The 11276-nt window shown below is 51.0% G+C and overlaps 1 protein-coding gene across 1 annotated transcript; it reads right to left on the bottom strand.

Annotated features, from left to right (window-relative positions):
* Nucleotides 1–5571: 5571 nt before the first annotated feature.
* Nucleotides 5572–9619, bottom strand: SELENOW (selenoprotein W). Its single transcript, NM_213977.1, is given in 6 exon segments — nucleotides 5572–5941; nucleotides 7421–7519; nucleotides 7651–7725; nucleotides 7909–7962; nucleotides 8069–8093; nucleotides 9539–9619. Coding segments are annotated over 5 exon segments (264 nt in total). The 5' UTR covers nucleotides 9568–9619; the 3' UTR covers nucleotides 5572–5941; nucleotides 7421–7438.
* Between the last annotated feature and the right edge of the window lie 1657 nt (nucleotides 9620–11276).

Genomic DNA, 11276 nt, shown 5'->3' with positions numbered 1-11276 from the left:
GCCCCCCTGTCTCCACTTTCTCTGCTCCCCACTGTTGCCATCCTGACCCCTACAGGATCAGGATCCTGGTCTCCCTACAGCCAGTTTTCTGGCCCCATCCTGTTCCCATTTAGCAAATGCTCCGATCCAATCCGCTTAGACCAGGCCGGCCTCAGCAAAATATAGCGAGAATTAGCAGGGATTTATAGGTCCATGTGACAGGCTGTGGCTTGGGGGTGGAGAGACAACTGTCAGGATATAACAAGCTTCTCCCCCCATGCTTATCAGAGAGACCCCAGTAGGAATATAGACAGGAAAACAGAGAAACCACAGGGAGAATTAGGAGCAAAGAAGGAGACAGACAAGAGGCAAAGAGGAGATAGAGAGGGGCAGAAAGGGAGAGATGGAGGGGCAGAAACAGGGGAACACTGAGGAACCCAAGTCTTGCACGCAAGAGCATAAAGAGCTGTAGGGGACTATTACATGTTTTTCATTCCACACCTCGTGACTTTATTTCTACATCCTGTAAAAAGACCACCACAAGCAGAAGTGCATTTAGAGAAAGAAAGGGTTTTTATTATCGTAAATATGTATAAATGGTGTGTACATGTAAAAAAGAGGTTTGTGTGGTGGTGATGGAATCCTAGTTCTTTGCACAATGACTAGTGCGTACTGCTTAAAACACCAGACCATTTTTCTCCCGTGGCTGGCTTCCTCCATCCCTCTCTTACTCACACCCACTTCCTTTATATTTTATTTTTTAAATATACATCCAGTGACCATGTCAATACGGCGAGCCATCACGGCCAAGGAGGATGTCCCCTTGCACACCTTCCCCCTCTCTGCTTCTCCCTATCTCCTCTCTGTCCCTCTGTCTCCCCATCTCTCTCTTCCTCTATCCCGCCCTCCTGGCCCCTGGGGCTCCCCACAGTCGGTCCTCTGACCCTGTCCTGGTCCCATTTAGCAAATGCTCCAATCCTCTTAGGCCAGGCCGGCCTCAGCAGAGCAGGGAGAGAATTAGATCAGATGGGAGGGAGGGAAGGGGTCATGTGACAGGTGACAGAGGTGGGGAATAGACGTAACGGGGTGGACAGCCCTGGGGTCTGCCGGGATATAACAGAAGCTCTTCCTGCTTATCTAACAGACCCCATTCGGCATAGACATAGAAAGAAACAGGAGCAGAGAGGGGAGACACAGAGGCAGAGGCACCGTCCAGTTAGAATTAGTCTCTCCCACTCATAGTTGGGTTCAGCATCTTTTGTTTTGTTTTGTTTAAATGGAGCTCCCGGGCCAGGGATCAGATCCAAGCTACAGTTGCCGGATCCTTTAACCCATTGCGCCAAGCCGGGTATCGAGCCTGCGTCCCAGGTCTCCAGAGACGTTGCTGATTCTGTTTCATCCCAGTGGGAACTCCAGCGTTGGGTGTCTTGACGCCTGAGGGCCGGGAGATTGTTCTCTCCAGATTTCTGGGAGTCACAGATGCTTATCTCTAAGTAACATTTCCCTCTGGGAGTAATGAGTTTTTTGGCATAACGGCTGCCTCCAGATCTGAGGCAGGAAAAATCCAGGTGAGCCTAGAACCTCCTGTCACGCCAAAAATACAAAGCTCTCCGAGGGTTCCGTCCAAAGACTCGGGGGCCACCCTGAAGGGAAAGCAAAGGCGGAACCATTTGTGCTTTGAAAGAAGAACAGCTGGGAGTTCCCATCATGGTTCAGTGGTAAAGAACCTGACTAGCGTCCATGAGGACGGTGGGTTCGATCCCTGGCCTCGCTCAGTGGGTTAAGGATCTAGTGTTGCCGTGAGCTGCTGTGGCTCAAATCCCCTGTTGCTGTGGCTGTGGTGCAGGCCGGCAGCTGCAGCTCCAATTCAATTCCTAGCCTGGAAACTTCCATATGCCACAAGGGAGGCCCTAAAAAAAAAAAAAGAAAAAAAAATTCCCTGATTATCACAAAAATGCCTTTTTCCCGTTGGTTTGAATGAAATCCCAAATAAGATGGTCACATTGCATTTACTCCATGTGTTTCTTGAGTGTCTTTTTACTCCAAACTCATCCTCTGCTTCCTACTTGTCTTATTCTCTTAGTTAATAATAGCTGTTTTGGTTATGAAGCTCTCCCACTGCCCTTTATCTAAATGAGGTGGTTCCTAACCTTGGGGGCTCACTGGAGTCACCTGGGGAGAGATTTAAACAACGTCTGTGCTCAGGTCACACCCAGACTAATTAATTCCCAGCCTCCAGGTCTGGAGGGAATATCCTTATTTTTATTATGTTTTTACAATGATTTACAATGATGCAGGTCTTTATAGAGACTGAGAGTGGTTTCATGGTTCCCAGTGTCTGGAGGGAGAAGATGATGGGAACTGACTGCTAATGGGTTCAGGATTTCTCTTCTTTCTTTCTTTCTTTCTTTTTTTTTTTTTTTTTTTTTTTTTTTTGTCTTTTTAGAGCCACACCCACGGCATATGGAAGTTCCCAGGCTAGGGGTCGAAATCAGAGCTGCAGCTGCTGACAGTGAAACCACCGCCACAGCCATGCAGGATCTGAGCCACATCTCCAACCTACACCAGAGCTCACGGCAACACCAGATCCTTAACCCACTGGGTGAGGCCAGGAATTGAACCAGGATGAGGATACTGGTTGGGTTCATGACTGCTGAGCCACAATAGGAACTTCAGGACTTTTTTTTTTTTTTTTTCTACACCAGAGCTCACAGCAACGCCAGATCCTTAACCCACTGAGCAAGGCCAGGGATCGAACCCTCAACCTCATGGTTCCTCGTCGAATTTGTTTCTGCTGCCCCACGACAGGAACTCCCAGGGCTTCTTTTTGAAGTGAAGAAATATTCTAGAACTAGAAAGTGGTGATGTTTGCATAACACTGGGAATATACTAAATGTCATTGAATCAATCGTGCATTTTAAGATGGTTCAAGTGGTATATGTTATGTGTATCGTCCCTCAATTTTTTAAAATGGTAGGACAGGCACAACAAGAAAGTGTGCTGATAGGGTGCCTTCCTCCTTCTTTGAACACAGATGTGATGCCTGGAGCTGCAACAGCCATCTCGCCACCATGAAGCAAAAACCAAGCAGCTGAATATCCAACAAACTAAAGAAAGGAGAGAATGAAAAGATAGAAAAATTATGAAACCTGGATTAAGTTGTTGAGCTGACAACCAGGCTCAACTTTTTTTTTAAGATCTACTTGGCTTTATTCAATGATTCATTAATTGGGCAGCATCCCATTTAATCAGTAGAATGACCTCCCAAAACTTCTTAACAACAAATGTTGAAGTTTAAACTTTTTTAAAGTAGGAGGCGCTACCTGTTATAAGTCCCTGCAAAGTGGAACTTGCAGAGGGGTTGGGCTAAGGGAGAGGAGGGCTCAGTCTTTTCCCTGGATGGAGAGAAGTGAGGGAAAGCAGTTAGGAAGTTAAGATGGGGAGTTCCCGTCGTGGTGCAGTGGTTAATGAATCTGACTAGGAACCATGAGGTTGCAGGTTCGATCCCTGGCCTTGCTTAGTGGGTTGAGGATCTGGCGTTGCCGTGAGCTATGGTGTAGGTTGCAGACGTGGCTCGGATCTTGAGTTGCTGTGGCTGTGGTGTAGGCCGGTAGCTACAGCTCTGATTCGACCCCTAGCCTGGGAACCTCCATATGCCGCGGGAGCGGCCCTAGAAAAGACAAAAAAAAAGTTAAGACGGGAAGGAAGCACAGAAGGCAAAATCTATCATTTTGCACATGATCCTAGTCCTGCCCAGTCCCAGCCTGGGGTTCCCTTGATGCCTCACTCTCACTTCTCTTGCTTCCTCTTTCCACTAAATCTTCAGCCAGAGAGGGGAGGTCACTTGTCTGAGGTCCCACAGCCAACAAGACGTGAAGCTGGGTGCAGTTAGAGAATAAATGGAAAGGGTCCAGAGAAAGGATTTGAAAAAACAAAAGATGTATGTTTTTCTCTCTTCCTTACTTCTTTGAAAAGAGTTACGTCACCACACCTGAGATGGTGATTCACTTGTCTATACTAAATCTCAATGACCGGAAGTGATTCTATGGTCCCGAATAGACTCCTGATCCCAGGAGATCTGAGCAGATGCAGTTCTTTCAATTAGCCACATAGTGTCACTGTCGGAAGACTTCGCTGTGTCTCCCTGTTCAGTAAGAGCGCCGCTCTTACTGAATTCTTTTTCTTGAGGGTGTAGCGCCGCTCTTACTGAATTCTTTTTCTTGAAGGTGTAAACTTCTAAGTCAAAATAGGATCGTGGCATTTTCTCTTTCATGTGTAAAGTAAAATTAAAAAGACCGTGGTGGATATTTCTAGTGTTCACCACTTTTCTGGCTCTCCCTTTCAGGCCCACAGTCCTCAGGAAGTCTACAGGTAGGTAGAGCCATGTGACAGTTCTGGCCAATGGGCTGGGACTAAAGGTGATGTGCGTCACTTCCGGTCTTTAAGAAGCAGCGCATTTCTTTATGCTCTTTCCCAACCACGTGGATTGAGTCTCCACCTGTTTCCATCTGCACTGTCCAGGATAGCCATTAGCCAGCCACATGATACACAATGGATGTAAAGTGGGTTAAGGATCCGGCATTGCCACAGCTGTGGTATAGGCTGCAGCTTGGATTTGATCCCTAGACTGGAAACTTCCACGTGGTGGGTGTGGCCATAAAAATTTTAAAAAAAAAATTTTTTTTAAACTTCACTGATTCACCATTTCATACCCACACCATCCAGAATCTGCTGGGATGAAGAAATGTCAAAACTGTTTTTAAGAAGATACACTGACTACAGTTGGCACAGAAAGACATAAGTCATCTGGAGATTCTGTTGTGGCTCAGCAGTTAATGAACCCAACTAGCATCCATGAGGTCACGGGGTTTAAGATCTGGTGTTGCCATAAGCTGTGGTCACAGACTCAGCTTGGATCCTGCATTGCTGTGGCTCTGGCGTAGGCCTGTGGCTGCAGCTCTGAGTTGACTGGACCCCTAGCCTGGGAACCTCCACATGCCATGAGAGAAGCCCTAAAAAGACTAAAAAAGAAAAAAAAAAAAAGAGCAGGAGTGACCAGACTCCCATGGTTTTAGTCTTGCCCCATCAAATATTAAGTTGGCCTGTGAGACTTCCAAGCACTTCCCAATGTCCTCACACTGAAGGAACACAAGGACTCCTGAGGCCAGGCTCAGACCTGATGCAGTTACTTCTGCCTCATTCCATTGGTCAAATCAAGTCGTGACCAAACCCAGCGTTTAAGAGGTGAGGAGGTACAGCTCACCTCTGGTGTGAGGGCAGAGGGGCACAGCAGATAGGCAGGGTGTAATATGAAGGTGCAACCACACCACCTAGCACCTTTCTTCCAATGAACATCAATTCTCCTAAACATGAGAACCAGGTACCCACTTCACACAGGACTATGCCAATGATGGTTACAGGGAGCTCCAGGTGGTGTCCAGAGACCACCCTCACCTGTGCCTGGGGGACCAACTAGCAGCTCACCCCTCAGTTAGTTACAGCTACCTACTTAGCAGGTCACTAACTTCCTGGACAGGAGACCAGGGGAAGTTCCAGAGGTAAAACAGACACATGCAGACACAGCCATGTTTTGTTAACCTCATCAGCATTTATTGAATTGTGAAATCTGAGATTCACTCATCCTAATCCTTCCCTCGGCTCCTCCTTGAAGAGAAAGCCTGGAGCAGGATCACCCCAAACACCCAAGAGGGGAAAGGAGGCATGGGGGAATGCAGGGAGACAGGGGTGGGGGGGAGGAAGGAAGGAGTGGAACCAGTGTGCAAAGTTAAGATTCCTGGGGGACACACACACACTTCCACACACACAGGCAAAGACCAAGGGTGTCCCCTCTGCCCCGCCCAGCAGCCATGAGAACATCAGGGAAGGACCAGGCGTCCACAAGACATTTCAGTCCTTCCTGTCATGAAGCGTCTGCCGAGAGGAGCGGGCCAAGGTCACCGGACTGTGCAAAAAGAACAGGTGGGGAAGAGGGGCTGAACTGCAGGGAGAGAGACCAGACTGAAGTGCATCCTTCACTGACTTTAGTCTCTAAGCTGCTACTGTAGTACACTGTAACCATGAGTTACAAGAGCCTTGCTGAGTTCTGTGAGTCCTGATTCAAGCAAATCACTAACCCTGAAGGTTTTCTCGGGACTCCTGAAATTACATTCATAAGACATGCAAACAAGAATCACTCTTCCACTGTCACTTCTATATAAATCCCTCTTTTGCTTATTTTGGATGAGATCATCCTTTAATGGACGTCTCTGGAATCCAAGCAATCATGTTGATTTAAGCCTTTCGGGTTTCTGACAACTTGGAAGTGGGCAAAGAGCATGTTTATGCAAGGGATGTGTTCCATTTCTCTTTAAGAATTCAAATCCCATGAGGGTGGCATCCCACCCCACCCTCCTCACAGCAATAACCTACTCACAGCCAATCACGTTCAGGAAGCTTTGGAATTATGCAGTTCTTTTTTCGGGGAGGGGGGCAGTACCCACAGCATATGGAAGTTCCCAGGCTAGGGGTCAAAAAGGAGCTGCAGCCACAACAGGAACTCCCCCCCCTTTTTTTTGGAATTACACAATTCTTGATTTTCCTTTTTTTAATCTCGGTAGACTCACTTCATTTCAGACCTGCACACAGGTCATCTGTACTCCTGTAACGTATTAATTCAAATTTGCAGGTTCAAATTTACATTGAAAGCAACCTCACTCTGCTCAAGTGAGGATGATGAGAAATGGAACTTGAGTTTAAAGCATCTGAGAGGGGCTCCCGTCATGGCACAGCAGAAGCAAATCCAACTAGGAACCACAAGGTTGAGAGTTCAATCCCTGGCCTTACTCAGTGGGTTAAGGATCCGGTGTTGCTATAATCTGTGGTGTAAGTCACAGATGCAGCTCAGATCTGGCATTGCTGTGGCTGTGGTGTAGGCCAGCAACTGTAGCTCCTATCAGACCCCTATCCTGGGAACCTCCATATGCTGCAGGTGAGGCCCTGAAAAGCAAAGATAAATAAACAAAGTGTCTGAGAAGTAGGTTTCTGGTGTGAAGGATGCTGGGAGCGGGTACTTGGGCCTACTCTATCCTGGGACCAGCCACTCAGTTCCAGCACACAGAGCAGTGGGAACTGGCACTCAAGCTTGCGGGGCAGAGGGAGGAAGTGCTTCTAGGCTCTGGAGCACCAGCAGCCAGAGCTTGGTTATGGACAAGGCTGGTAACCAGGGCCCAGTTCTAGAATATGTTGAGTCTGGGGCTCTTCTAGAATGTATTGGCTTGAAAATTAGAAATCAGGCTCAGAAGGTGCTAAAAAGCAGTTCTATGCACCAAACAATAAAGTAGAAATTGCTACTTCTTCCAGAATGTACTGGGGTGGAAACTTAGGTTTGGAGTACACCAGAACCAGGAGATAACTCTGGTGTCTAGGACCTGGGCCCCCTCACCTCTGCCTTCAGGGCACATTAGCCCTGAGCCAAAGCAGCTTTGATGGCAGCCACCAACTTCAGAAACTTGCTCTCCGTATCCACGTAGCCATCACCTCCCTGGAGGTGGGGAGGAGCGGGGGAAGGAAGGGAGGAAGAGGGGAAAAGGGAAGGAGTGAGCTGGTTCCAAGACACAAATCCCAGCCCCAAGCCCCCACTAGCTCAAAATGAGGCAGGACAGACAAACATACCTTCTTGGAGTGAACCAACTTCCCTGCTACCAATACTTCGAAGAACCCGGTGACCTGGGGAGTCCCCTCGCCACACTGGGGAAAGGCAGGGAAGGGGGTTGAAGGGGCTGAGGGGCCCTCTTGGGCACACCCGCCCCCTCCCAGGGAATGGAGAACACGGGTGAAGGGTGGGGCTGACCCAAACCACCCCCACTGCCAACCAGAGCCAAGGGACGGCCAGGATCCACATTTGAGTCCTTCCCCATCCCCAAAACTCACGATGTCCAGGCGTCCAGGGAACTCATCTTCTAACTTCTTCTTGAGTTGAAGATACTGAAAAAGGGGGTGGGAAGTCACAAGAGGGGTCAACAGAAGCCACACTAGCCAGTCCCTCACCCCACCACCTGCCAGGGATCCCTCTTGGGACCACTCTGCTTACCTTGGACTTGTAGCCTCAAGCGCCACTGGTGGGAGAGTGTCCAAGAGAGTGGGTCCCAGGAGAGGGAGAGTGCGGTGACCCGGGAAGAGGAGGGGAAGGGCAGGCAGGAGCAGAGAAGGAGGGAAATTAGGGGTCAGGGGGACAGGAAAAAATGAAGAGGAACACGGATGACAAAACCAAGGAGGGCCAGACACCATCGAGAGAGGAAAGACACACCGAGTGTTCGGGAGCAGCACACAGATGGGGAGGCAGGGCCACAGGAACGAGGAAGCCACAAGGGAGACAAAAGATGGGGGTGGGGGTGGGGGGAGCGCAGGCACATGGGCAACAAGGAGAGAACACAAGCATGAGCCAGAGAAGAGAGGGAGGCAACACAGAGAAGTGGGTTAGGACGAGAACTGCTGAAATAGCATCTCCACCCACAGCTCCTGGAAGAATCTAAGGGAAACCATTATCCCTGCACTCCCAAGACCCCCCAGACCTCAGGATGAAATCGAAGCGCCTCCCGACCCTGAGAGCCGGCTATGGCTGGCTATTTCGGGACTGGAGTCTTGGGCACAGGCCCGGCGTCGGGGGAGGGTTGCTCAAAATGTCATTCCACCCTCTGCTTGACATTCCTAATAGATCTGAGTCTTTCAAAAACCCAGGCTGTGCCTCCAGAGGACATTTTGCAGACATGGCAGCCAGGGACCCTACATCCGGGTTACCCCTGTGATGTGCAGTCTGGGCCACAAGCTGCTGATTCTGCCCCCCCCCCCCCCCGGCTTCACTCCCAGGCTTGTTTTCCCATCTGTAAAACGGAGCTAGAATGCCCCACCCAAGGGGTTTCTGGGAGCCACCACATGCCACCACGCCTGTGCATACCTGCACAGCCACAGATGCCAGAACCACAAAGCGTATTTAGTTGGCTCCGACTCAAAGCACCCCCCTCCGAGGTAACTATTAAGATCATTCTCTCGCTCTCCGTCCACAGAAGGGGAAAGTGAGGCCAGCAAAGGAGATTAGTACCGAATGGCATCCGCTGTATGCACTTAAGTCCTTTCCAAACACAAGCCCGAACTCGAACCTTCTCGACTCTAGCCAGCCCCACCCCACGGCTGTTCGCGGTACTGGGGGAGGGGAAACGGAAGCGCTGACGGAGGCTCCTTTCCCATTACAAACCGACCCCCACAGGCTGCCCAAATCGAGTCCCGGAATCGGGGGTCGGAGTGGGGTATAAAGCGGATACATGTGTCTCAGTACTACCTTTTACGACCCGGGATGTCCATCTAGAATGTCACCAATTGGGTCGGAATGGGGATCGACGCCCCACTTCCCGCCCGCGCCCACCTCGCCCACGCCGGAATCCCTTTTCTCTCGGACGGATCCCCATGTGTTCTGCCCCCGATGTCCCCAGCGCCCAGCTCAGCCGGGACGGAGGACGGGGCCCGAGTGGAGGTCGGAGAGAGGATTTCTGGCCCTCGTGCTCACCAATAGACGACTCGAACGGCGACACCCATGACTTAGGACCTTAGCACCCGCAGCACAGCGGACACCGAGCCGAAATCCAGAAAGGACGGGCGAGGTCTGCGCCCCCCGGCCGGAGCATGCGCACAGAGGCCTGCTAGTCGGCGCTCCACGGCGCGGACCAACGCCGGGGGAGGGCGGAGGAGGGGAGACAGGCGCCACCGCTGGGACGAGGGGGTTCCTGCGGCCGCCACCCTGAGCCCCTCATACAACTCTCCCTTCTCTCCCCCTGTGAGGATACAGAGCATCCCGACAGAGGAAGTCCCCGGGAGACGCTTCTGTGCGTACCCTCCCCGATCCCCCCCTCCGGGGCGGAATGGTATGGCCTCATGGGGCGGGGGTTCAGGGCCAACCGCTACTGGCGGGAAATGGAATTGCAAGTGAAGACTGGCCAGCCGGTTGGGGGAGGCTGGGGAGGGCCAGAGGGCAGAATCTGAAAGAGTTCGGGGTACGGAGGGGAGGCCCCTGAAGCTAAGTTTTCCAGTGAGCGCTCCAGGGTCCGGCTACCTTGTTAAAGTCTGTCTTCGGTACTCGGGCGCCCCCTGATCAGCATTGCGATCTCCCCTTTTAGTGTCTTCCAGCCCTCCCCGCGGCGAGGGGTTCGTGGAACGTCCTGGCAGCTGGCAGCTGAGTTAAGGTCTTTATGCTACCGATGCCTGTCTCCGAGCCTCAGTTTCCTCGTCTGGAGGATGGGCATAATCGCCTTCCGGGAATACTTACCGATTTAACAAATAGGTGTGGGGTACCTGCTTGCAAGCCCTACGTTCCGAAGATAACAGCAACAAAAAATAGACAAGAGCCCCCGCCCTCAAGGGAGTGATTTGGCTAGAGAGGAAAAGAGATTTGAAGCAACATGAAATAGGGCTTCCTTCCCCTGAGGGGGTGACGGGAGCGTTCAGTGAGTTCACGCCCGAGGAAAAACAAGAGGAGCAGCTTAGTAAAAATTAGCTCTGCCCAAGGTTTTCCAGCCACAGCTCTGTGTTTGCCCCTCTGGGCCTCACCTGCTGCGACCAGATATGTCAGGGCATGTGGCAGACAAGGCTGAAGTGCCACTCCACCTCCGTTGGTGGCAGAGTGACCTCTGATCTCTGTGGTCTTGGGAGGACAGAATGAGCCTATAATGTAGAATACTTAAGGCAAAGCTGGACTAGTCCGTGTCCCACAAATAGAGATCTTTTTCAGGCTTCCTGGGTCCTCAAAACAAAAAGCCAAGCCTTAGCTATTCTGCCCTTGCCTGGTTCCTGGTTCTCTTCTGGCCCCTCTCAGTGCCCTAGCTACGTGAAATCACAGACCTCACCCAGTCACCTGCCTCTGGGCCTTTGCATGTGCTGTTCCCACCCTCTCCTGCTGCCTGATCCTGTTCATCCTCCAGGAATCAGCTCCAGCACGTTTTAGGGGAAATTTTGTTTCATAAATGATGCCTTCTCCACATTACATCTGTATTCCTTTGTGTCATCACCAAGTGCCGCAGGGAGTTCCTGTCGTGGCTCAGTGGTTAATGAATCCTACTAGGAACCATGAGGTTTCGGGTTTGATCTCTTCCCTTGCTCAGTGGGTTAAGGACCCGGGGTTGCCATGAGCTGTGGTGTAGGTTGCAGACGCAGCTCGGATCCCTTGTTGCTGTGGCTCTGGAGTAGGCCGGTGGCTACAGCTCCAATTCGACCCCTAGCCTGGGAACCTCCAAATGCTGCGGGAGCGGCCC

The sequence above is a fragment of the Sus scrofa genome, chromosome 6 (assembly GCF_054392235.1).
Source record: "Sus scrofa isolate SSC_HxYL_T2T_F1_AM1 chromosome 6, Sscrofa_HxYL_maternal_Yorkshire_Landrace_v2.0, whole genome shotgun sequence".
Classification (NCBI taxonomy): Eukaryota; Metazoa; Chordata; class Mammalia; order Artiodactyla; family Suidae; genus Sus; species Sus scrofa.
The sequence above is the reverse complement of the archived record's forward strand: the minus strand, read 5'-3'. Positions and strand labels throughout refer to the sequence as shown.